A 27,146-nucleotide genomic window follows, 5' to 3' on the forward strand; every position below is an offset into this window, starting at 1 on the left:
GCATTAATGGCTATTTTGCTCCCTGAGACTGAAATTGTCGTAAATTATACAGTGGAGCCGGAAACACACCATCCTGACACTCGGTCAGACTGCTAGGCTACCGCACTCTGCCTGGGAATAGCACAGACCAGGGCATGCTGCAGATCATAAGGAACAGAGAAAGGCAGGAGGCAGTGAGGACATCCTGCCAGGCTGAGAGTGCCTGTTTGTGTAGAGGGGCATCTCTGAGACGGTTATTCCAGGTATCTTTTGGAAAAATGCCAGTGAGGATGGCAATAACACTGGGTGCCGTTTCTTCCCTCGTTCCCACACCGTGTGTGCACGTAATTGATTATATGTGATCAAAATGGAGTGGGATACTCAGTTTCTCCAAGCCATATTAAAATTAGATGAGTTGAGGCTGGGAGTGTGGCTTAGTGGTAGAGCACTTGCCTAGAATGCTCGAGGCTATGGATTCCATCCCCAGCACCACAAAACAACAACCAACAAACAAACCAGCCATATGGTGGTGTTTTCACAATTGGCGTGATGGTAGGAGGGGGGATGTGTGGTTTACTGCAGGCACAGAAGGATCTCCTGATTGTGCCCCTCTCCACAGCCTTTTTCTTGAATCTTCTTTATGCACGTGCCTGGCCATGAGCTCCAAGCTGGAATCAAATTATCCCATTGCATCCTCAGAACAGCTCAGAGCATTGTGCCAGGCACAGGGCCCATGTCACAGAGAGGTTGCTCCAGCATCTAGCTGGGCAGGGCCAGGACCAGGCTAGGAGTCTGCAGCCTGTTCTGTCCACGGTGCACTATGGTAAAACACTCAGATGCTGTATGCATCCTAACTGTAGCAAAGGCACTTGGGGCACTGTGCCACAGTCAGGCACAGCAGAACATTTGCAAGTTGGCCTTAAGAACACAATTTCAGAATAATTTCTATTTTAAATCCACATCTTCCACCAGCCAGCCTGCTGGGGTCTTTTCAGTGACGTGGTGCCCAGGCCTGGCTCCGGTCAGGCTGCAAGCCCAGTTTTCTCTGAGCCTCAGCAGCACCCCGTCTGGAAGCGGCAGCTGTCCTCGTCCTTCCCTTTCCTATATATGACATTAAGGTTCTGGGTTACACCATTTCCATGCCCAGCTATCATCTGCTCAGGGCCTTGGGCCCTTCTGGAGAGTGAGCGTCTTGTCTGGGTGGGAGAGCTTGCTGGTTTGCAGGCACTTGGCTGTTAGTGACATGGCTCCGTCTGGGCAGCCTGGCTCTCTGGCCACATGAGCAAGGTTGCTCTCCTGGACTCTGCTCTTGGCTCTCTGTCTCCATTGTCCTCTACAAGGGGAAGGGATGCACAGGAGGAGAAGAACTCTTCCACATCCTGGTAGCGCCTCACTCCATCCAGCAAGCCCATGAGTTTAACAAAAGAAAAACCGAAGGCACAGAGGCCTCTACCCATTGTGCCCCTCCCACCCCACCTACTCACGCAGCCTTTCTCCCAATCCCCTTTAGAACCAATTGGCACCCCAGGGCACAGCATGTGCCAGCTGACCTCAAGGATGGCCTGTGTAGACAAAGACCAAGTCCAGCCAGGGCACTGGCTGTGTGCTGCTCCTGGTCTCTGCCTACCTCACCTTGGCCTTCCCTGCTACTGGCAGGGCATTCACAGCCTCAGATCATGGCTGGGCTGCTGATGGCTCCTTAGGGGAGACGAAATGGAGCGGGCTCTCTGGGGCCATAGGACAGGACATGGGGAGGGGCCTCCCAGGGCCACACTCCAGGCCCTCAAGGCTGGGAGGCAAGAGTCCTCCCAGGGAGGGCTATGGCCACTAAGAAGGATGGGGGTCCCTTGTAGTATAGGCCTAGAGCAGGTAGATTTTCTGTTTTTTCAAGTGAAGACAGGAAGCCCCATTTGTTTATAAAATTTCTGAAGTTCTAAATGGAGAAAATAATTTCAAAATCCCAGAAACGGTATTAAGCAAACAGGAGCACCACAGCCACAGTGGCTCTGAGGCTGCTGAGTGCAATCTGGATCACCCTGTGTTCCCGATCCATGGAGTCCACAACCACGGGTTCTCTTTCAAAAGCCTGGGCTGACCGACAGTCCAGACTTTTCCCCACGGCGGCCTGGCCTCCCCAGGCACAGGGACTCACCGGGATCCTCAAGGCCCCTGTGAAGCTGATGGCAGCTGTGCTGCTCCCTCCATCACCCGGGGGGAGGACGACGACGTGGCTCGGGTGGAGAGCATTCTTCCCATCTGACAGCAGCAGGCACTGCATCTCGGGGTCCTGGTCATGAGTCCCATCGAAAAGAAAAAGGACAGGCGTCACCTGGTGGATCTGGGGGAAGGGAGGCCGGAACTCGATTCTGTTTCCTCTAAAACTTTTGGGGACATCTGGGTGACACTGTCACCACAGTGATGACACCACAAGTGTTAGCATCCACCTGTTTTTATGAAACACTCTAAACCTACAAGCCCTCTATTTGTGAAACGTAAGTTGGAAAGTAAAAAAAATACTTATGCAACACAATGGATGTCACATCACTATGGAGAGACATGGGTCAGAACCCATCCATCGGAATGAGTGTCTCGTAGTTGTTAGGTGTTTGGAAGGCTTTGGTAACAAAGGACGATGCTTAGGCTATGTAAATAATAACATACTGGATTTCTGTTATTATCTCAAAGAATGTTTAAATGTCTACCTGCAGACCCAGGCAACCACAGGATCTATTTTTTAGAAAGAAATAAAGAAGCCAAAATCTAACCCAACCGTGGATGGCGCCGAGTGGTGGAAGTACACTTTTTTATGGAGATATCAATAAGGAACTCATTATACAACCCTGTACTTTTTAAGGAGCTCTCAGTGAACAAGCATTACCAGAAACCACATGTTAAAATACATAAACCAGTTTTGACATTTGGTGCTCTCTAACGTCGTGGACTTTCCTAAGGGACAAACTATCACTCACTAAAGCAAAGCAGCGTGATCCAGCTCTGCGTGGTGTTTCAAGCTGGAGCAAGGATGCTCCAAAACTGTTCTTCGCGACTGAGCTCTGACTCGCAAGGGCTTAAGTAGGAATGTGTTTCCGTGTCTTAGACTTTCCACAAAATCCAGCGGGGTTCATTATATTCATCTCACTATAATCTAAGTTGGATTCAAAATGCAGTAAAATTGTTTTTAAAAGATAAACAAATGAAGGTGCTATGCACTCCATATGCTACCCTTGATATTTAGAACTTTCTAGAGAACAGAAATTTGGAAAGCCAGTAGCAGCCACAACAACTGCAGTCCTACATAGGTGCTTGGCATCTGGCGTGTGACCTCAGGGTGACAGGACCCATGCCACCCAGCCAGGCTCCCTGATGAGGACATCAGCATCAGCGCAGTCTGTGGTTATCACCTTCACATCAAACCATAGGATCGGATGTCGGAATGAAGATAGCAATCAGGTGTGAAGGCAGACTGCCTTCCCAGTGCCCAGTCCACAAAGGCAGAGGGAAACAAAGAGCCAGGATTTGAGTTTGGAAAGTCACTTTCCTCTCACGATCGTGTGAGGTATCCAGTTTAGGACACTCCACCAGAGGTTCCCTACCCTGCTTCACACTGACTCTCCCGGGGACTTGGGATAGAGGCCCAGCTGCAGCAGTTCTGGGTGGCCCCAGTTCCCAGGCCAGTCCCTGGAGACCAAGCTGAGATCTGCAGGACTTCACAGGCCCTTTTCATCAGGGGTGAAATAGCACCAGGTAAAGAGCAGCTTCAAGTATAAGTAATCTGCTTGGCCAGTAGAGGAGTGGTCTTTGAGCTGGGGAGCAGCAGTCCCAGGTCAATCACAGGTGACAACCAGATTCCCTGGGGACATCCATGGCCCTGGCCCTTTCAGGTTTGTAAAGCACTCTAGATCACTACCTGCTGGACTGGCTTAAAGCTGCTTGTGAAGCAGGTGGAGCTCAGGCCAGGACTCCCAGCCTCCCCATGTCATTTGCAGTTAGGAGGAGACAGGAGTGTGAAGTTGTGGTAGATTTTCCGAGACAAACAAGGGACACTGCTGTCTCCTCCTTTTTTGCCAGGCCTGCAGCGGGGGCTCCAGTCTTGACCTCTCAACAAGCAGGTTCAGTTTGTGCGGAAGCCTGCTCCGGGCCTGTGGAGCCTGTGTAGGTGGGTGTGCGGCTTCTTCAGCTAAGCACTGCTCGAGGGCTTGTGCTTTCCAAGAGCAAAGTCTCCGTGCTGTTAAAAGGTGAATGAATCGAAAAGAAGCCCACGGAAACACGAGGGAGGAGTGGGCACAGCCACTGCTCGACAGTGGGAACGCTGAGCTCGCCCCATCCCACGTGTCTGCACCACACAGAGGGAAGCTGCCAGGCCCCATCTCGAATGCAAGGTGCAGGCAGACCCACCCGAGCACTCAGGCCCACCGCGCTGGAGACACAGCCTATCAGAAAGAGAAGCCAGGAGAGCAAGCAGCTAGAGGATGGCAGTTATGATGAAAAGAGCTCGCCATGTGGCCTCACAACACCAGGGCCTCTGGCTCTTCTGGTATTTGCTTCCTCATCTGCTTTTGTCACTAAGCCATTAACAATCGTGCCTGGCATTGACAGAAGTGAGTGGTGCTGAGTGAAAAGCAGGGGAGGTCAGTGTCCAGAGGATCTGGGCTGGGTCACTCTGGGGTAAGGAACAATCAGGGCATCTTGCCAAGCTGGTGGACCCCTGGCCTTCACGCCCTAAGCCAAAGCCACAGACATGACGCAGGAGCCTGCTGAAGTGGATGCCAAGTGAGCAGAGCCACCCACTACCTGTCTGGTCCTGTTCCATGATGTCAGCCTGAAACAAGACATGCTGGGTTTCTAAACAGGTACCTGGTTCTTTGGTGGCATGTTGGTAAATAGATTTTCGTAGAAGGGACAGACGAGGGGAGAGGGAAGCAATACTCAGAAGCTGGGGCTAGTTTCACGGGTCAGTAACTACACTAGAACAAAGGGCCTGTGGTTTTTATTCGACCTTCAGAGTCACCAGAGGAACTGCAGCCAGTGGGATATTAAGATCTGAATAAAAAGATGGAGATTCAGAAATGAGCAGACATTCTAAAGCATTTCCGATGAACAAATTATTGCTTATATTCTCCCTAAAATCCAAGGGTGATATGCACAAAATGTCACCTGTCTCTCTTCCAATACTTCAACTGCTACAAATAAATCTCCCCAGGCATTAAAGAAAAAAAAGCAAGAATGTGTGTAGTACATTTATCCTTTAGCAATTTTGTCCAAAAAGGAAAGAAAATTGCCAGGTGTGGTAGCTCACACCTGTAATCCTAGCTAAAGAGCAGAGATCGGAAGGATTAAGGTCCAGGCCCCAGCCCAGGCATAAAGTGAGGCCTTATTTCAAAAATAACCAGAGCAAAAAGGGCTGGGGATATGGCTGCCTAACAAGTGTGAGACCCTGAGTTCAACCCTCAGTACCAAAAAAAAAAAAAAAAAAAGAAGAAAGAAAATAACATAATCCGTTGATTAAAACCAAATCCAACCCTCCCACCCCAAGGCTTGGTATAGTCAATGAGGCAGACATGAGGAATTCTGGGAAGAGTCTGAGAAGGAAGAGTGGCATGAAGGCTGGCAAGAGACTTCTGGGTCTGCCTTGGTTTTCCCTCTACTCCAGAGGACAAGGCAGAACTTAGCATCTCTGTGCCTCAGTTTCCTCTTCTGTAAAAGGGGAGAGTGGCAAAGGATGACTCCATGACTTCTCTATGTTACCTTGTACACCCAGCACCCAGTGGACTCCTTGCCTGACACCCTCTGCCCAGAACCTGCAGACCTCCCTCCCGGGGCCAGTGACCACAGAACTGCTCACCAGCTCCTGGTCCCAGCACTGAGGGCAGAAATCTCTACTCACTTTGCAGCTGTACCCACCTCTCGACACCCACCAACCTAGAATAGCACTGGCAAACAATTGTTGACTGAATGAATGGCTTTCAAATTTGATTAAAATAAGTTTAGCTTATTCTCCAAAGGAAGCCAACAAAAGTATACTCAAATTCTACTAAAGAAATGCGATGACAGCCTGGATGTCTCTTGTACATATTTCTGAGGCAGAGGGACAGACATACAGCCTGTTTCTGCATCTGTAAAGGCACTGTGCCAAGTGGAAGCCACGGGTCACTTACCAGAGGCCTGTTCTTTTCGCTGTGTAAGATTTGCTTCTGTATTCTAAATCTGTTTGTACCGTTCTCATAGCCTTTTGAAAGCTGGGAGAAAAAAGTTTAGTTAGAACGATGACTGAATCAACGGCCAAAATCAAGCCTGACTTTACTATAAGCAGTAATGCTAGTTCTGACATCACAAAAAAACTACCAAGAAAAAAATGATTAAAACAATGCACTGATTAGTCCAGCTGCAGGTTCTAGGCTCTCAGGCAACATAATAGTAAGAACTGGCCAAGACAAAGGTGTAAAGAGATAGGAGAGTGCCAATTATGGCATTCCTTAATGACTTTCACTTTCTTTGATGGTTTGAAATGGCCTCAGAAACAAGCAGGCCAGTACTGTTAAAAGCCATCTGCAGATGCAATGCAATCCCCACCAAAATTCTGATGACATGCTTCACAGAACTAGAAAAAACAATCCTGACAGTCATACAAAAGGTTAAAAGACCCCAAATACCCAAAGCAGTCCTGAGTACAAAGAGCAATGCTGGAGGGATCCCACTACCCAATTCAAATTATACTACAAAGCCACAGTAACAAAACCAGCACGGTACAGGCATAACAACAGACAGGTAGATCAATGGTAAGAACAGAGGACCCAGAGATAGGCCCATGCAGCTCCAGCCATCTGATTCTCAATAATGGTGCCAAAAAACACACATTGGAGAAGAGACAGGCTGGTCCTGAGAAAACTGGAGACTGACCGAGACTACACCCTTATGTCTCACCTTGTACAAAAATTAATTCAAAATGGATCAAAGACCTTAACGTAAGACCGAGACTACACCCTTATGTAGTCAAGTCCAATTAATTCAAAATGGATCAAAGACCTTAACGTAAGACCTGACCCTTTGAAAGTATAGAGGAAGACACTGGGGAAACACTTCAAGACGTAGGTAGAGGCACAGGTAATGATTTTCTGAATTTGACTTCAACAGCTCAGGAAATAGTAGCAACAATTGACAGATGGTATTGCATGGAATTAAAAAGCTTCTGCACGGCAAAGGGAACAACCACCAAAGTGGAAAGACAATCCACAGCTTGGGAGAAAATCTTCATCAGCTGTTCATCTAACAGGGGATTAATACCCAGAATATAAAGACTCAAAAGAATTAAATACCAAAACCCAAGTAATCCAATCAATAAAAGGGCAAGTGAGTCAAACAGGTACATTTCAAAGGAAATGTCAACAGTTACTTGAAGAAATGTTCGACACCTTTAGCCAGCAGGGAAATGCAAAGCAAAACTACACTGAGATTCCATCTCACCCCAGTCAGAGTGGCTGTCGCCAAGAAAACAGACAAATGCTGGCCATGCCGTGGAGGGGAGAGCTTGTGAATTAGTGTAGCCACTATGGAAATCAGAAGGGAGGTTCCTCAGAAAACTAAACAGGCTGGGAGCAGTGGGTCATGCCTATAATCCCAGCTACTAGAGAGGCAGAGATCAGGAGGATCGCAGCTTCAGACCAACCTGGGAAAAAATTTAGCAAGACCCCTTCTCAACAAATAAGCAGGGCATGTGGTGTGGGGGTTTGTTATCCCAGCTGCTCAGGAGGCAGTAGGTAGGAGAATCACCAGACTGAGGCTAGACCCTGGCAAAAACAAACACAAAACCAAAAACCCCCACAAGATCCTATCTGAAAAATAACGAAAGCTGCCAGGCTCCAGGGCTCACGCCTGTAATCCTAGCTACACAGGAGGCAGAGATCAAGAGGATTGTGGTTCAAAGCCAGCCTGGGAAAATAGTTCTGCAAGACCCTATCTAAAAAAAAAAAAATAAATAAATAAAAAAGGACTGGTGGAGTGGCTCAAGGTGAAGGCCCTGAGTTCAAACCCCAGTACCACCAAAAAAAAAAAAGAAAACTGAAACAAGAAGGGCTGAGTGTGTGACTCATATAGTAGAGTGCTTGACTAGCAAGTGGGAGGCCCTGAGTTCAAACCCCAGTACTACCAAACAAACAAACAAATAAATAAAACCTAAAAAACTAAAATAGAAATTTCCTGTGATCCTGCTATTCCATTCCTGGGTTTGGTTCCCAGAAGGAATCAAGGTCAGCATACAACAGAGACACACCCATGTTCCTTGCAGCACCGCTCACGGTTGCCAAGCTATGGACTCAGCCTCGGTGCCCATGAACTGATGCATGGACAAAGAAAACGTGGTGTATATACACGATGGAGAAAAGGAGAACGAAAGCCATCAAGAAGAATGATGAAAGCATGTCATCTGTTAAGATCATGTTAAGAGAAATGAGCCTGATTCAGAAAGACAAGTACCCCATGTTTTCTCTTGTGTGCAGAATCTGGGAGGTGGAGGGGACATGGAAGTGGAAGGGGGACTATGTGGGAAGAGGAAGGAACCAAGGGAAGGGGGATGGGTGACCAGGGACGGGAAAATGGGAGGGGGGTGAGTATGTGATATGCACGCATGACAATGTCAAAAGGAAACCCATTATGTTGTATAATTAATATATGCTAATGGAAAAAGAAATCACGCTCGGGCCAGGTTTTTCTCTCACAGGTGAGGGACACGGTTCCTCTTGGTCAGCCAGTTGAGTGGGCGGGAAGAAAATCTGTGGTCCCTCAGGTCCCCACAGACCTGCAGGCCCGGGTCAGGAGTGAAAAGTCGCTTCACAAATCACCCCCTGGTACTAAATGGAAAGATGAGAAAATGAAAGCAGGTCTTGGCCACTGAGAAGAAGGTGCCATCTCCTGTGCACGCTCTCTAAACTTAGGAGGCCCTCGGCTGGAGGTCTGTGTTGTCACAAGGCCCACGACAGGGAGAGCTGCATGTTGGCTCTGCTCTGCTCGGATGAGCAGCTGGACACACGTATCTGCACTGAGAAACAATGGCCCCTGAAAAGATGTCTGGGGCTTCGGAGGAACTTCTGACTAAGAACTGTGAGTGAAACGAGTCTCTTTTCTGAAAGCTCACCCAGGAAAGCTTTGCCCTCCCAAGGTCCTGAACACTTGCTCCTGTGTTTTCTCCTGAGAGCTCTACACCTTTGCTCATAATTCAGCCTCTGATGCACTGTCGTTGTGGTGTGGTGTGGACAATGCACTGGACACTGGCTGTCCTGGCACCACGAGTCAAGACCATCCTGACCCACTGAGCTTCCATGTGAGGGTTTGTTTTGGACTTTTCAGTTCATCCACTGCTGAACCTGTCTGTTTAACAACCATCGTAAGTGACAGTGCCCTGCTCTTAGCCACCACAGCTTTTTATTTTATTTTTTTGGCAGCACTGGGGTTTGAACTTCAGGGCTTGAGCCACTCCCCCAGCCCCTAGGTCACTACAGCTTTGCAGTAAGTTTTGCAATCAGGAAGTTCAAATCCTCCAACTGCTCTTTTTCAAGATGATTTTGGATATTCAGGAGTTCATTATACTATTTTTAAAAACATTATATGTTTTAAAATTTCTATAACAAAAACTTTAAAATACTAAAAAATAAGAACTTCATCCTGAAAATAGCGCTTCTGAATGAGAACTTGGCAGAACACAGCTCCTTCAGAATAAGCCAGCACATCTGAAGGGGGCCTCCTGAGGCCTTCTGTTCAACACATGAGCTCTGAGTGTGACAGGGCAGACACAGAGGGGTGGTGGCAGATGGGGGTGGGCCAAGCTTGCCCTCTGGAAGGCTGGGACAAGACTGTGACAAGGGGTTACGCAGCATGGATGGCTCTCAAGAAAGAGAACTTTTGGCTTTCAGCAGCTGCTCATGCAATGCTCCCCAAATGGGCCAGCCTCTGCTATGTGACAGAAAGAGGGGGAGAGAGAGCCAGCGAGAGAGGAGGAGGAGGGAGGGAGGGGGGGAGAGAGAGAGAGAGAGAGAGAGAGAAGTAGGGGGGAGAAGGAAAGGGGAAGAGGCATTATTCCCTTGGCCAGCCTGCTATGCAGCGCCCTGGGGCAGTTGGGCTCCAAAGGACCTCGGTGAACTGCTCAGACAGGAGCCGAAGAAGAGAGAATAAAGTCGAGCTGCAGCCCAAGTCCACGCACACCAGTGGCGGGAACAATGCCTTGTGCTCTACCCACTGTCTGCACTTTTAGAGCTGGCCATGAGGAGGACAGCCCATTCCCAAAGCTCCCTCCTGCCTGCCTGTTTCCTGCCCCCAGGCCCAGCCATGCTGGATGGGAGGAGTCCTCATCAGAGGGGCAGGAAGCATCCAAGTTTTCCCAGCTCCATGCCAGCTCTCCGGCTTACCACCAGCTCACAGGGCACAAGGGAAAACTGGAATTCCTGCCATGTGGCTATGGCTTTGAGAACATTTTCAACTCTCAATTGTAATTTAAAAAAATCATACTGTGTTTAGCCTTCTAGAAAGCAATGGTGTTCTTTTCTTATTTTTGTTTGATCAAGTGCCAGAATCCTTTTCAGATGAATCGTACGCAGAGAGGCCCATGGGTGGATTAAGGGGTGGCAGGACGGGGCTCTGGCGTCCTCTGCTGCCCAGTGTGGGCACTGCTGCAAGCCAGCTCAGCAGGGATCCTATGGGATCTGCCTGCAGTAGGGCAGGGTGGGTGGACAGGCAGGAACATCTTATGTTGAGTGAAGTGGGAGCTGCTGGGCGATGTCAGCCTTTGTAGGTGAGCTGGAGAGAGATCGGAGGAGCAGAGAGGCCTTTCCCAAGTTAGCAAGCAGGAGCTTAGAGGAGAGGGAGGTCATATGATTGTGGCATGGGAGAGGTGACAAAAGGGTGTCCACTCTGCAACCACACAGAGGATTGGACTGAGGGAGGAGGAACTGGGAGGTCCCTGGGGGGGGTCTGTCTTGTCCATACGAGGTCAAGGATCCCCTGGCTAAGATGGGGAACACCAGGGATCAGTGTGGGGTGGAGTCAGGAGGTCTACCCTAGTTTACAAAGCCATGGGAAGGTCGAGTGGTTAAAGGACTGTGGAGCTTGGGGGAGAGGACCAGGCTGGGGACATAAGTGTCAGTGACATGAAAGAACTGGGCCATGGCTGGGCACTCCCACATGAGGTCTGCACAGGCATGATATGCATGTTATAAGGAACCAGGAAAGCATGGTCACCAGACGTCAAGGACAGCTAGCACTCCACGGAGGGGAGGACAGCTGGATCGAACATGGACCTGGGCCAGGTGGGGCAAGCCTGGAGTGTGGCTCGCACCGTGCGGTCAGATCATGTTACTGGGCACCATGATGGCCAGTTCAGGGAAGAGTGGAGGCCAAGGGGAGGAGGAGAGCCCCCAAGGGAAAACATGGAGGGCTGCCTGGGGCAGAACATGGGGTAAGGATTTTGTTCAGTGCAATGACTGATGCAGATGACGCAGAGAAGCTTGGGGAGGGCGACTGCAGGAGGCAAGTCTTCAAGACCACAAGAGGGGAGGGAACAGTTGCTAAGGGGGCTGCCCTTCGGTGGGATGGTGACTGAAGAGGGTAGGGGGACAGAGGACACAGCCAGAAGGCAGCAGGGCAAGCGCTCTCGTGGGAACTAAGCTGTGGCCATCCCGACAGCAGGACATTAACAGCTGAGTGGGTACAGAGGCAGTGTGCAGTTAACCTGACCAGAGAGGGATGGTCAGCATGCTGGGCCGACCTGATGGCCACCCGAGGCATGTGGCCACCAGTTTAATGTGACGTTGGCTGGCTCACCTGCGCACTTACCTCCCATCACATGAAGGCCCCAGGGGAAAGCCAGAGGCCCCTCCTGGGGAGAAGGCCTAGCCAGGCCTGGCCTCCGATCCCAAGTGAGGATGCCCTCTCTTGCTTGGGTGTCAGGGACGAGGCTATTGTCAGCCCTTCCTAGACTGCAGTGTGGCTGCATAGGTCTGAGCTGGCCTCAGGCACCTGGCCAATCTGTTTGAGAAGGTGGTAGAGATGGGGTGAGTCCTTACCGTGGACAGGGTGGTGGAGCACCTGATGTCCTTTGGATCTGAAAGAGCAAACAGGAGACAGTGCTGAGTCCCACAAAGCAAAGGACCTCACCAGATCCTGACCAACTCCACAAGAGAGCCAGGGGCAACAAAACCGTGCTACAGTTGTGATTCTGCTAGCTGAGGAATTTTAGCTGTTCTTCCCATAAAACCAAAACCAGGCAGGGAACCGGGATGTGAGGGACGAGTTGACCGGTGTCACTATTGTAACCTTTTCGCCTCCCATAACTCCATGTCCCGTGCATTGAGCACACACAGCACTTACTTTACGAGAAGGAAATGATGCCATCGTAGGCTTTTACGAAATGAGCAGAAAGTCTAAGAGAAAGGACCCTGCCGAGGTCAGGTGTCCAGCGAGGTGACGGTCAGCTTGGCTCCCTCCCTGCAGCCACATGTGCCCCTCCTTCACCTGGTCACCCCACTGCTATTGCTGTGTGGAAGAAGGTTATGGTAGGGTCAGGTGCCAGGTGCTGTGGACAGGGACAGGACTTCGGACGTGAAGAATACCTTGCAGCGTGGGCAACAAGTCCAAGCACTGTCAAGGCTGACACGCGCACGGCACACGGAAAGGCCAACTGTCATGAAATGTGTGTCAGAGCAGTGAGGTGAGGGTAACAGTTGTAATGAATAATTCTGAGGAATTCCTCCGAAGTAAAAATTAGTGGAGACAGATCTCTCTCTCTCTCTAGTTCCAGGGCCTCAAACGTAGCTCAGGCTGACCTCAAACTCACGATCCCCTTGCCTTGGCCTCTGAGTTTTGGGACGCCACATAAGCACCACCACGCCCAGGAAGGTGTCTTTCTTGAAAGGGGACAAAGTGTCCATGCAGAAGCAGGAAGGAGGAGGTACACAAAGGCAGAGACCAGAAGCTGACTCCGTACTGTGACTTTAAACACACAGCAGCAAGTATGAGTGAGGGAGCAGCGTGGGGACCAACAGCTGGAAGAGGCTGGTGTTATGCAGCCCCTGCGGCATCTTGAGGCTCCAGTGGCACCTTTGCACACGGCTCTGCTTCATCCTTCTGACCACTCAGAGTCCTGCCTCCTTAAAACCTTGGTGAGAGTTCACTGCCCTAAACACAAACAACAGAGGGCCAGAAGCTTCCCACACACAGTTCAAGAGCTGAGGCCACGGACCAGGGACATGTGGTTCTGCGGTAAGTGGTCTCCATGGTCCACCTGTGATGTGCGGTCACCAATTTAAGGTGACATGGGTGAGTCTCCAGTTTGTCTCCTGTCACACACACAGTGACATCCCCTGGAGTAAGTTACACTGTGACAACCCGTGCAGTTTACATAGGCCCTACAATATGATTCTTCCTGCACTTCACCTTGAGGGAGGGCACAAGCACACACTTGCCTTGGCTGGGACACATCCAAAGGCAGCTCCATAGAGCGGACCCAGAGAGGCCCCAGTGAGGCCTGGTATCCTGACCCTGGCTCGGTCCTGGCCAGGAGGGAGGAGTGAAAGAGCAGGAATGAAAACCCTGTCCACCTCTGCTGGGCATTTGGTGAAGTCAGTGCCCACGCACAGTCAGAGATCAGAGACACAGCAGGAACAGGGGCACCAAGGTCCCACTGCATTTCCTCTCTATGTGCAGGTTCCATCCCTAGATCAAGTGTGTCTTCACACTCACAGCTGACTCCTGGACAGGAGATTCTGCTGGCGACAATAGCAGGCAGCCCTCTTGCACCAGCTATGTCCTGTGGACACAGTGGACTTGGGGATGTTTGGGTCACTGCACCCGCTCAGGTGAGCCAGAGAGGTCTCACTTACAGGAGCCCCCCCCCCCTCAGGTCCAGTGGGGAGTCAGCAGAAGTGGGCTCTGGAACCCAGAAGCCAGGCTCTCTCTGCCCAGAGATGAGTATCAACACTGGAGCCTGGAGACCAGTGGGAGATAGGGCTTCCCCCAGGAGGTCAGGTAAAGTGGCCACCTCAGAAGAGAGAACACACAGGCAAGCAGCTGGGGACCTCACCAAGGTAAGAAGTGTGGACAGAGCGCCCTATCACCCATGGCTCTGAAATGACAGATGCAAGGGACAACCCCCTGGAAGGTTCTGGGCTCCCCAGACAGTTGGACAGGGCTGAGTTGGAGGTCAGGGATATAGTGAGGAAACAGGGCTCCCTGCTGAAGGGTAGGGGGCACGGGGATGGGGATGGGGTGTGGGAGTAATGGGGAAGTCACAGTATTCACCAGCCCTCTCTGGATCCCTGGGGACTCATCTGAACTCCAAAGCCCTGGGTGGGAAAGGAAGGAGCTGGAGCCCAGGGGCTCCATCCACTCTATCGATACCACAGATGTTCAGACATGCAGAGAAGGGCAGGTGGGGAAAGGGATGCAAGGCGTGGAGGACGAGGTGGCTTGGACTGGCTCAGACGTGACCTGATGGGCTGTGGCTGGGGATGGCGTGTGTCCAGGAGGCCTAAGACAGGTGCTCGCTGAGGATGGATTTTTTTGTCCTCATAATTGAGGCCAGAAAGAGGCCCACGGAGCAGAAGGGTGGTGGCCGGGGAGATACTGCTGGGCAGCACTACTCAAAGCCCAGCAATGCTCAGATGCTTAGGAAAGAATTCCCTCAGTTCCTGAGAGCGATCTTTCACCCTGGGCTCCTGGGCCCAGGTTTGACAAACGCTGACTTAGAAAATAACTTCTATTGCAGGAAATACCTTTCAAACGCCTGTGACCTCTGTGACAGATGTATAAGTGGAATCCAGGAGAACCCAAGGTGTTCATGGCTGAGGATGGAGAAAGTCCAAGCGGGGACCTGCAGTGGCCCCACCCACTCCACCGCATCCTAACTGCTGGGCCTTGGGTGGGTGGCACAGCTCCCCAGCTTCAGCCCATCCCTGAGCTCCTCGCCCTTCAGAGTGGGTGTGAGAGTCTGAAAGAAGATCTCAATTCCAAGGCAGGGAGCAAGGCCAATTTCAGATTTCCATGAAGAGGTGGACTTGACCTCAGAAGCATGGCTGGCACCCAACAGGGGAGTGCAGGAGAGCAGGGATGCCATGGAGCCATCTAGAACCATGCCCTGGAGACAGCCTCAGCAGAGCACGAGGAAGAGAAACGCTGCCCGGGCCATGTGCCCAGGACGGTGAGCTCTGGGACAGGTGGGAGAGACCAGCTGTCCCAGGGAAGTGCTCAGGGGATGCAGAGGTAGCAGGGGACCGATGAGACAGACTGGTATGAACTGGGGACCTGTCCCCCCAGTCACAAAAAGTGCATGGGAGATCAGGAATAGGGCAGGGATGTAAGGACCAGAAGAAATTTCTGGCAGTATAATGAAGAACAGGAATAGTGAGTTTTAAATAGACTCAGACAATCTTCAGTATATTAAGTAATGATGACTAATAGCTAATGTTATGTGTAAGAAAAGTCTCAGGAATTGCAGGAAGCTGACCAGTAGAGAAAGGAGGAAGGAAATCCCAAAGCCGGGCCTGGGCCCCATAGCACCACCTCCCTGACCTTGGGCCCCAGGACACCTTGGTCAATGCTAGTGAGCAGTCTTCCCTTTCTGAGCCACGGAGCACAGAGGAGGCAGGAGGCTCTAGAGAAAATCTACCAGAGAAACCCGCAAGACAGGGTCTCCTGGCTTCAAGGGCCAGTGGGCCTGAGGAGCTGAGCTGCTTTTCTGACTAGTGTGCAACAGTGAAAACTGCCCCAAGGCCACAACAGTAATGGGCGTAGGGCCAGCAGGTTACCCAGAACAGAAGGCCCTAGGGAGCCCGCTGGGCAGTCCTCTTAGCCTCGCCAGCCCTATCCTCTTCCAGGCACAGGAGTGGGGGCTCATAGGAAGAAGGCTCTAGTTTGATCATGAATGACTAAACTGGAGCTTCACTGTTCTTGGCAGTCCTGCCCTGAGTGGGGACAATGCCCCATCCAGGATGACTGAGCTACATCAGTGAGTACCTACTCTCCTCCTTCCCCCAGAACCAAGCCCTTCATCAGTTGAGGAAGAAAACCAGTCCATGTGGCCATTCCACCTGGGCAGGACATACCCAGGGCCCCTGAGTTCCAGTGAAGAGGAAGCACACTACTCCCTAGTGACTGAACAGGAAGAACACCTGGGGGAGCAGAGGAGATAGGACCCAGGTGTTGGGTGCCAGCGTGGCACGAATGGCCTTTCCCAGAACTCTCATGACATGCAGACTAGTTAGGTGCCAGACGTGAGTATGTTAGTACAGGAGTCACCAGACTCCTGCCCGTCCCACTGTGCACTTGCTCAGGCCGGTCTACCATGCTGGCTACCAGAAGCTTCCTCTGCCTTGGAAGAGCATGGTGAGATAGGACCATGCAGCAGCCCACACTGCTCATCCCCTGTCCCCTTGGCTCCCACAGCGCGTGGTGCCTGTGAATTCTGTATCTGAATGTCTGCTTCCATTTTCACCCACACAGAAGGTCAGCATGAGAACACACAACCCTAGCTTGGCTGAATTAGAGGACTGGCTTGAGCAGCAAGAAGAAAAGGAGAAACCACACGCACTTCTTGGATAAGGATGCTGGAAGGTCTGAGTGCAAAGTAGGGGTTCCGTGAGGGCCCTGTGTGTGCAGAGGAGGCCGATGCCAGGCCCCACCCAGAGCTCATGGAGGGGCCTGTCCTGCCACACCAGCACCATGGCATTGTATTTTGCTCCAAGCCAAATCAAAGAACTAAGTGCCAAACGTAACACGAGAACAGCTTGCGGGATTACAACAGCCTGGCTTCTCTATCACAGTGTGGCTGCCCAAATCCTTGTCCTGCCGGATCTCTACTTTAAAAATCATTTTCAAAATCAGTTAAATCATAAGTTTGGTGTTGACCCTGGAAAGGAACAAGGAACCTGATTTTCCAGTAGACACCATACCTAATTAAGAATTATGGCCTTCAGTCACACCCTGGTTTTATAACATTGTCTAAGCGCTAGCTTATCAGGAAACAAGCAAGCTGGCAAGGCCCATCTGCGTTTGTGCAGGTGGACTGGGGTGAGTGGGTACAGCCACGTAGGCAGGGCCTGCACCGCTGGGCATAAGCACTGCAGCAGGCCCTGGGAAGACAGGTGACTCCTGATGCAAATGCTAAGGGAAGGTCAGGGGCAGGGAGAATGAGGACGAAAAGATTTCCACAATGGTCACTTGCAGACAATCTGGCAAAACCAGGAGAGAACTGGCTACCTGGGAAATCTGTGGGTGAACAAGGAGGTCCCAGGGACAGCCAGGATGACAATATGCAGTCACAGTACTGCAGGGCAGCCCTTGCTCCTGACTCACCCCTGAGGCCTCCCTGCAGGTGAAAGCCAAGGCCTCTCAGTGTGACATCCCCAGGGCCATGTGTACTCACGTTCGATGAGAAAGAGGAAACACACTATCCCCATAGCTGCCACGATGGCCCCAGGCACAATGAAGGACAGGCCCCAGCACGTGGACACCCAGTAGCCAGCAATCAAGGACCCCAGAATGTTGCCCACGGAGGTGTGGGAGTTCCAGACCCCCATAATCAGACCTCGCCTACAACACAAGGCAGGACAGGAAGTGGTGCTTAGAGGCTGACATGGGACCATTCCTTCAGGGCCACAGTGCCCACAGCGTGTCAGTGGGGTGGAAACAGGTCAACGAGGCCCTGCAGCTACGGCTGCAGCCAGAGGTGGACTACAGAGGTTTACAAGAGAGCTGGGTTTTTGGTTTGCCTCAGGCTGTATAACCACACGTTCCAGTTCTTGCTCAGAGCTCACTTCTATAACTGAAAAGAGAAATGAGGACTTTTCCTGAAATTCTTGGAAGGCCCAGGATTTAAATTTGTGCCTCCACAACCAAAACCCAGTCACTTGATAACTACCAGGTTGACAGGAACGCGTGTTGGTACACACGCCAGATGACTGAGGCAGCTTCTAAATTAGGCTCCTGAGCTTGTTTCCTATTTTGGCTCACACGCCTTGTGTGGCATCTTCTAGTTACTTAGCCCTCAGCCTGGCTGGGCCGGGCCTCAAGTGACTCTGCGCTGCCATCAAATCACCAGAGCCGGGCCCATTCCTGCTGCTTATGAGCTGGGTGACCTGGGTCAGGATGTCCCAAACTCCCATGTTAAACTGTGGACTTGGCTCTAAGGAGCTGGGGGTGGGGCCCTGGACCCACCATTTCCCACAAATTCCCTGGAGGCCAGGTGGAGTTGCGCAGCTGTCAGGTGTGCAGTCCAGGGGACACCCACTGCACCTCCTCACACCATGGCAGACTGGGCTCGGCCCACCTGCAGGGCATGGCACCATCTGAAGTTTAAAACCTCCAGTCTGGAGGTTTCAGCATCTTACTCCAAAGAGGAGCCTAGTTAAAGTATTTTTCTGAAGTGAGCCAAAAGAAAAGCCAAAAATAAAGAGGTCTGGTTTTCATCAGAATCTTTAAAGGAAATAAACAAGGTTGGAAACAGGGCCGCTTTTTCTCACCTTCCTTTTCCAAACCAGTTGCCAAGGCAGGTGACAACACTGGGCCAGCCGGTGGTCTGCACCAGTCCATTGATGATCTGCGAGAGAGAAGAGAAGGCTCACCACCGAATAGCCTTGAGGCCATGAGGGTGTCCCTAGGGAAGCCCTGGGCTGCTTCCTGTCCTCCTAGCGTGGGTTCACCCTTGGGTCTCCACAAAAGCAGCAGTGGTTCATGTAAGTCTGGACAGCTGAGGACAGAGTTTAAATTTTATGTATGAACTGTAAAATGTATGAAAGACCAACCTAAGCCAGGACCCGCAAGAAATGCTGCTACTGACATTCGGCCCTGAGGTTTCTAGGCACTTTTCTTCTTTTTGTAGAATGTGTTCTAAATTGCACTACAAACATGACCTAGAAATGGCATGTCTTCCCTGACTGCACACAAAGAAGGTTCTGTTGATCTTCTCTGAAACAAGCATATCCCGAACCTGGACTGGGACATGTACTGCACAAGGGACAGAGCAGGTGTCCCCAGAACTGGGACAGCTCTGTGAGGCTATGGGAAACAGCACAGCCCAGTGTCTGGTCAGTCTTGCTGGACCTCAGTGGGTTCTCAAGAAGACATAGGGGACAGTGGGTCCACCTGCTGCTGGCCCCGGGCTGGCCAGGCTCAGCCTTTATTCTAGGAATGTGTCAGGATTCTGGTGGGGATTTTGCATTCCCTTCCTTCTAATTGTCTGTATTCTGAGGCTTTTGCACCTAAGCAGTCAAGCAACCGCAGAACAAAATGTAGTCAGGCCAGAATGACTGTGTCTATGCTGAACACTACAGCTTTTCCTTGTCATTGTTGCCAGCAGGGTAACGACTAGGTGTTGGGTGTTATAAGTCACCTGGAGCTGATTTACCTCACATGGAGGATGTACCCAGGCTGTACGCAAACCCTCTGCCATGGAATGTAAGGGACCTGAGCGGCCATGAATTTGGTATCCACAGGGGTCCTGTAGCCCATCCCCCCACAGCTGCTGAGGGACAGCTGTATACAAGTATGAAGCACTTCTGTAATAAAACAGCTAAGTAATTTGCTTTGATTTTATGACAGTCTCCCTAGGCTATTTGGAGAGGCTTGGAAGTGTCACAAGCCAGCAAGGCAGCATTATTTCCGTTGCCAGTCAATATTTATCCACAGGACTGCTGGGAAGGGCAGAGGTAAAGAGACTGGGGAAGGGTTGGGCCCAGAGAGGAGGGTGAGGCACGCCACTCCCCTCCCAGTACTCTCTGGATCGCCTTTCCCCCCAGGCCACTGCCTCAAACCCCCATCCTGCTGCCGAGGACTCCAAAGCTGTCCTTCTACCCTCGTCACACCTTAGCCCCCGAGCTCCCAAGTGTCCAAATCTGTTTCCAGTTTCTAGAGAGAACATTTCAAGCTCTTCCAGGTGCAGGGACAGAGTGGACTCCTAAGGGCCTCATGCTTCAGAGCCCGGCTGAGGGACTGACACACAAGCTTTTCTGATGGACTTTATATGCCGGCTGACACTGACCTCAGATGGGCCCCATTCTGCCCCCTCGCCAACATGAACACTCTACCCTGTTCATCATGGCAAGCTGAGGGTCCAGACCCTTACCTGAGTCACCACGTAGAACCCCAAGCTGTGGATGTTGTAGAAATACCCTAATCCAAATAGGGCAGTGAAGGCTCCGCTGGCGAGCATTCCAAAAGTTAGGTAATATCTGATCGGCAGGCGTTCCCCTATGATACCGCTGAGGGTGGAGGAGAGGAAAAACAAATAAGGATGCAAACACACCCACTCTCAATGCGACGCGTCTCCCGGCCATGTCCACGCTGTTCACTGAGCTTTCTGAAATCCAGAGCACAGCCATTTCCATTAAGATAGAACAGGACCACCTCTCCCTGGGGCACACTCACCCCACATGGCCATGGGTGATTTCTAGTAAAAGTCATCAACTGTCAGTCAGATAAAGGCATACGCTGTGACTTACCTAGGATAGCTGCCCATTAAATTACAATGAAACTTGCCCTGCTTGTTAATCCTGCTTTTATGTACTCAGTTAACATTCATACTCACTTAAAATTTCAACTATCAAAATTACAGATGCATGTCACGAAAGGGGATCACTGAGACCCTGAGCGAGTCCTTCACCCCATGAGCTGGGACTGAGCTGCCTGCTGTAACAAAAACAGTGGGCCAGACACTCAGGTGCTCTGCCAGTCACCTCCTGTCACCAGCACTTTCACCTGATTTAAAGACAGAAGGGAACCAGGCACCGCTGGCTCACGCCTGTAATCCTAGCTACTTAGGAAGGAGAGATCAGGGAGATTGCAGTTCGAAGCCAGCCTTGGCAAATAGTTTACGGGACCCTATCTTGAAAAAATCCATTGCAAAAAAAAAAGACTGGTACAGTGGCTCAAGGTGTAGGCTCTGAGTTCAATCCCCAGTACTGCAAAAAAAGAGAAAAAAAATAAAAAAAGACAGAAGGGGCAGGGGATGTGGCTCAGAGATACAGCACTTGCCTATAAGGTCTGCAACCCTGAGGATGAATCTCTCCAGTTCCTACAGCGCTGACCCGACTCAGGACAAGCTAATGTCTTTGGAGTGTTTCCTTCCTAAGCTGTTTGGGAAGAGGAACACACAAACGCTTGGCACAAGATGGAGACTCTATCAGATAACCAGGAGGGTGGTGGCGAGTGCTCGTTCTACAGCAAGGCAGATGGGAAGCAGGTTGTAACACCAACCTAAGACACCTTATGCAGAATGCCCCTGATGAGCCACTCTGACTTCAGTGAATACAAAAGCCGCAGACACCACACATGGTGTGAACCCTCTGCCATCACTAAAAGCCACATGGCTGTTACTGTCTTCCACATAATCACACAGGTGTCCGATAAGCATGGACTGAGCTGCAGAGGGATACTGCCTGCCCATGGGCAGCACTGTGGAGTCAGCTATGGTGTTTCACCTTCCTCTGTGAGAACCGGCACGTGGGAGTTTCCCTTCTGAGCTTACCAAGTAAGAAAGATCTACCCAGGATGGCACAAATGACCCTCAAACACTAAAACAGAAGTCATTTAAAATTACAAAGCCTATTTAGGTCAAATGCTCAGACAGCAGGACCTAAACCACATGGCACAAGAGCTCAGAGAATCGTCCACTTCAGTGTGCTCACATGTCATCAAAGGTTAGGAAACACATCCCAGAGAGGCTGGCTGACCTGCTCAAGGCATCATCAGATGGGCTTCTGGAGCTGCTGTCATCAGGGAAAGCCCAAAAAGTATCCTCCGGTGTTGCTACACAAACTTGGACCCCCACCCGAACTTCACTCGAAAGCATCGAAAGAGCAGGTCTACCGGAGTGGCCACCGTTCCACATTATACCAGACTCAGACAGCAACTCAGGTCCATGTGGCACCCACCTGACCCTGCCAGGCATGGCCTAGGTTAGTGGACATGCCCACCTGGTACACAGAATGACACAACAGCACTGTGGCGTCCTTGCCAGTAGGCAAGCTGGCCTCGAGCTGTGCTGTCACACTAACATAAAAGTCACTTCGATAAGCAGCACGTGCTCTTGTTTTTGGTGAGACTGCGGTGTGGACTTCACACTGAATTTTATTTCTATAGACTCACTGGTGAGTTGGATGAAAATTATCTTTGCCAAGAAGTAAATGTGATAAACCCATTTTATTTACTAAGCCAGGTTTCTGAGCCTGGCACTGGTGATACCATGGGTAGATATTTCCTCAGAGTGAGGGCTCTGCCGTGTGCTGTACGATGCTTACCTGCATCCACGGGCTCTGCCCATCAGATGCCATAGGCTGCCCTTCTCTTGCTGTGACAGCCATGAACTTTCCCAGACACTCCTAAATGTCCCCTTGGGCACAGAACGGCCCCAGCTGAGAAAAGATTTAGACACTGCTCTCTAGTAACTGAGAACACTTAATCCCGCTTTGGGTCTTTTTATACTATAGATTGTGTGTTGTAAGAATATAAATATTTGACCTTGAGAGGGTGTCTGGCTTGTGTGGCTCTTTAGCTGGGCTCCTGTTCTCACTCCTTCATCCAGACAGGCTCTGTGGCTCTGTGCAACAGCACACCTGATGGCAGAGGAACTGTTTGCTCAGGGCTAACCACTGTAGGGGACCTTGAACTGGGAGGGGTCCCAGGGTTTGGTCCCATGTGCTGGTGTGGAAGGGGTGTCACAGGGAAGAAGCTAAACATTTATAGGGATCCTTGGAGTCCTCAAAGCTCTACTGAGCTCTGTCTCTAAATGAGAAGTCTCTACAGCAGATCTCCCCACTGAAGAAAGACTGAGGATGCTTAGGACACGTAGAGTTCAGTGTTGTACTGTGGATGCTTGATGACTTTTACTATAACTCCTTCTGCTAAAAACATGCTGTCTTTAGACATAACTAGAATTTTCACTTGATCACTTCAGTTAAGCACATTAACTTTTACCTTGCTTATGAGGCACCATTTGCTTTTTTGGGAGGCGTATTTTCACAAACAGCAGAGAAACACTCAGCAGATCACAAAACTACTTAAACACAACTGATGATAACACACCAAGTGAGCTGTGTAATGCCACACAGGTATTAAAAAATTGTTCTGTTTGAAATCCCTTTTGATGTTTTATTTTTTTGACTGTGCTTGGTCAAAACCTCGTGTAAGAAATACCCAAAGGAATGTAAGTCTGGATAAAACAGAGACACCTGTACACCGATGTTCATCACAGCACTGTTCACAACAGCCAAGCTCTGGAAATAACCCAGTGCCCTACAGCTGATGAATGGATCATGAAATTGTGGTACATATACACAATGGAGTATTTCTCAGCCATGAGGAATAATGACATGGGGTTTGAAGGTAAATGGATGCAATTGAAGGACATCATGTTAAGTGAAGTAGCCAAGACATAGGTTCTCATGTGTGGAAGATAGATCCAAAGATAAACATATACACAAAACAACATATATAAACACAAATAAATATATATACAGATAAACATATGCACCAATACAAGCATGATCATATACAAACTCAGATGCAGAACATGTTTGTAACAGTGGAAATGCTCTATGGAACTCGGGAAGAGAGGGAAAGGAAGAGAGAATGACAGAGTGTCAGTAATACCGCATATCAAAGATGTGAAGGTAGAGGATGTAAGGATGTGTGTTGAAAGCTGTTGAAAAACAGGGGGTGGAAGGTAAAGGGGTAAGAGAGAGTAATGGAAGGGATTGAACAGACCAAAGTAAAGCAGACCCACAGAGGGCAAGCATTGAGACACCCCTTTGAACATCAACTTAAATATTAATAATGAAAACCAGGACTGTAAAATAGGCACAGTGTATGCGGGAGGGGGTACTAATGGGAGGGGGGATGGTGAAGGAAGAAGATTAAGGGGATGGTATATGGTAGATGGACTTCATATACCTATATGAAACAGAACTAAGACAACTCTTGCAATTGCTTTAAGGGGTGGGGAGGGGGCTGAGGGGGAGAGACGATAGGGGCAAGGTAGCTAATGTACAATAAGTCTAATCGGAATTGTCACTACAAATTTGCCCCCCCCATGTAATGAATATATCCTAATAAAAATTTATAATAATAATAATAATAATAATAAAAAGAAATCCCAGGCCAGGAAAGCTGAGGGCAGCCTGTATTGATCAAGAGAATAGCTGGGACACCTGAACACTCTGCTTTGAGGTCCTGCCTCATGGATGAGGCACTGCTCGCTTGTTTTCGCCTGGCCTGTGACTCTAGGGAAAGGCCAAGAGGAAAGCAGGAAAACACCAGCAAGCAGTCCTCCTCCCATCCCCCGCCCCTCCACACTCTTATGGTCTTCAGAGCCTGTAGAGAATTTTTTGTACTGAATGGACCAGGGGGCAGGGAAGGGTCGGAAAACTCAAGCAGACCTACCTCAGGTACATCCCGATGGCGTAGGCACATAGGAAAGAGTAATCCAGGGCCCCAAGCAACTGCTGGTAGTTGTTCTTATCTACATGGATTTGAAAATTGACAGGTATGGTTTAGTTTAGTTCTGGAGCTGGGCTATGAAATACAAAACATCTGTTCTTTAAGTCTAGGGGCACTCAGAAAGCAGAGAGGGGGAGTCTGATCACAGAAAACAAAGTCACCATGTTTCTAGGTTATCACCGAATAGGTGTTACTGGGGCAGATGCAATCCCTATGGCTTGCCGTGGGCAGGGTCTGACCTCTTGGGCTCATTTTCAGCACCTACACAGGCCCCTGTGTGTTCTCTCTCCTTCTCACCCGCAGATTCATACTCTGCAAGCCCCCACTTCCACACCTGACAAACGCACACTGCAGGTGATCTGCAGGTTTCCTGAGCACCAGACACGCTTTCTCAGGGGCAACCCCTCTGCACACAGACACTGCAGACCTTGTGGCTGGGGAGCGACACTGCTGTTTGCCAGTGGACAGCTCTCACCGAAATGCACTTACACCTGTGGGTGGCATCACTGCCCCCAAACCAGCCAGGTTGGAAAGATCTGGACAGGACAGCTACATAGGTCCCTGGCTGAAAGAGGGGCACTAACTCAGACTCACCGAAGGGGGCCCAGCCACAGTCTGTCTCGTTGTCCAGGAGCTGGCGAGGGGACCCTTGAGCTTCACTGTTGCTCTGGCTGCTGAGTCTGGGCTCAGCCTCGTCCCCAGACGTGCACTGCTTGTGCAGCTCACCCTAGGGCAGAAAGGGAGGATGGGGTGGGACAGAACGTGTTCTATGGGAGGCTCAACCAAGGAACAGTCAGAGCCCCATTCTCTGAGCAGAAATAAGGCCTATGGGGAGTAGTCTGCGGGACCCACGAGTGCCTGCTGGGGTTGACATTTCAGCAAGGTTCTCCAGCAATTCCACCCCGTGTTCATGCACAACCCACACGAGCATTCATTCGTAGAGCCACCAAAAGACCAATGATGGGGCAGTGTTAGTTTTGAGAGCTCCAAGCTGAAAGCTGACTGCCTGTTACCCATGACCACCTGTCCCCAAGGGCAGAATGGGCCCATTTTGCTAGATTCAAACAACTGAATTGTACACAGTGAAAAAGTATAGGCTACAGGCCTGTGCCACAGTGAGCACAGAAGCCAGACACAAAGGCATACACACTGCGTGAGTGATTCTGTTTCTGCAAAGTTTAGGAACAGACAAGTGGATCCATGGTGCTGGAGAGGAAACTGATGGCTGCTTGGAGGAGGGGACTATGAGGATAAGGCACAGGGAGCTGCTGGGACCCTACCTTAAACTAGGTGCTGGGTACCCAGGTATGCAGGTAAAGATTGGTCAGGCACGAAACTTAAGACTCGTGCAGTTTACAACATATAGCTCATATTCCAATTAAAAAAAAAAACAAAACCCTGAGGCAGCAAGGCCATCTGTCCACCTTGCTGGCCCCAGGACCAGCAAGCAGTGCTGGGGCTGAGCACTTGTCTGGGGGCTGGGGGCAGAGAGGAAAGACATGGCCAGGAAGCTTAATGACGGACTGGCTTGAGAGTAAGTTGCTTGCTGTCCTTGCCTGGGTCCCCATCTGCAGACGGGCTGCAGCTCATCTATACAATGGTCACAGGGACCCCTGATGCTAAACACCACACTTTCAGCAGAGCTTGGGACAGGGCAGCCCTGGAGAAGCAGTTTGAGTGCCAGGAGGCAGCACGGTGGGTGTGAGTAGGGCCCTTCTTCAGGGCATTCCTTAAGAAAAGGAAATCCCACTTCCAGAAAAGCACCACACAACAGCCAGGGCCATCTTACTGTGGGGAAACTAAGGAATCAGTAACTTGCTCTGTCACATCTTGTGCCCTCCTGCTCCTGCACTGTGGGTTGTTTGCTTGTTTTTGCAGTACTGAGGTTTGAACTCAGGGCCTTGTGCTTGCTAGACAGACAGTTAAGCCACTCTTCCAGCCCTTGGTTTCTTTTATAAAGGCTTTGTGCTACATGAGGCTAGGGCGAAGCAACCCCTCAGGTGTGAGCAAGGGTCTCTCACAAGGCTTTTCTGGTCAGGGAGATGTCCTTCAAGGGAACCCGGTGTCCTTTCAGTGTCCATGAGACCAGAGGGGCATTCTTTACTGAGCCGAACCTGAGAAAGGCAGGAGGCCTAGAGAGCAGTGGGAAAAGCTGGCTCAGGGCACAGCGATGAGCAAGGAGTTATCCTGGTCATGTCACCAGGCAGGTGGCAGTCAGAAGTGTCGTCCACCTCCTTCAGGAGGGAGCAACCATGAGGGCAGCTTATCTCAGAAAGGCTGGACTTGCCGGGCTGTGGTCATCAGCTAGACAGCAGATTTGCAGCTGCTGTACTTGGGCGCAAGGTACTGAGGCAAGGCCTGGCACATGGACACAGCTGCTCTGTGGCTTTGTCATCATCACCGGGCTATTCTTCCATGATGTCAACACTGCCCTAAAAGCTAGCCAAGTCTCCACTTTACAAATTCAAAGAAATGATCTCCCACATGGCACCCATGCATGGCCCTGGAGGTCAGGTGCTGACCTCCATGTCCTGCTAAGTGAGCCTCCCACAGCTCAGGCCCTGGCTGCTCCTGCGGCGGATATGATCTCCACCTGTGGGATCAGGTGAGACCTGGGTACAGGGTCCTGCAGCCCAGCCTTTCCTCTTCCCTGCCTCCTGGTTTCAGACTTCTGGGATCCCTCAGAAGTCAGGTGTTTC

At 50.6% G+C, this 27,146-nt stretch overlaps 1 protein-coding gene across 7 annotated transcripts in view; it reads right to left on the reverse strand.

Moving 5' to 3' along the window:
• Slc37a1 (solute carrier family 37 member 1) overlaps nucleotides 1-27,146 on the reverse strand; it is a 60,020-nt gene that overhangs the window by 12,983 nt on the left and 19,891 nt on the right. For 6 of the 7 annotated variants that reach the window (XM_074072597.1, XM_074072594.1, XM_020185846.2 and 3 more), the window contains exons 4-11: nucleotides 25,042-25,174; nucleotides 24,391-24,469; nucleotides 20,078-20,213; nucleotides 18,477-18,553; nucleotides 17,381-17,547; nucleotides 12,027-12,064; nucleotides 6,135-6,215; nucleotides 2,132-2,266 (exon numbers count right to left, since the gene is read on the reverse strand). In XM_074072597.1, the coding sequence (XP_073928698.1) occupies nucleotides 2,132-2,266; nucleotides 6,135-6,215; nucleotides 12,027-12,064; nucleotides 17,381-17,547; nucleotides 18,477-18,553; nucleotides 20,078-20,213; nucleotides 24,391-24,469; nucleotides 25,042-25,174 (846 nt within the window). The remainder of the gene's footprint in view (nucleotides 1-2,131; nucleotides 2,267-6,134; nucleotides 6,216-12,026; nucleotides 12,065-17,380; nucleotides 17,548-18,476; nucleotides 18,554-20,077; nucleotides 20,214-24,390; nucleotides 24,470-25,041; nucleotides 25,175-27,146) is intronic. The other variant, XM_074072598.1, reaches the window with a different exon arrangement.

This window comes from Castor canadensis, chromosome 5, assembly GCF_047511655.1.
Source record: "Castor canadensis chromosome 5, mCasCan1.hap1v2, whole genome shotgun sequence".
In the NCBI taxonomy this organism is placed as follows: domain Eukaryota; kingdom Metazoa; phylum Chordata; class Mammalia; order Rodentia; family Castoridae; genus Castor; species Castor canadensis.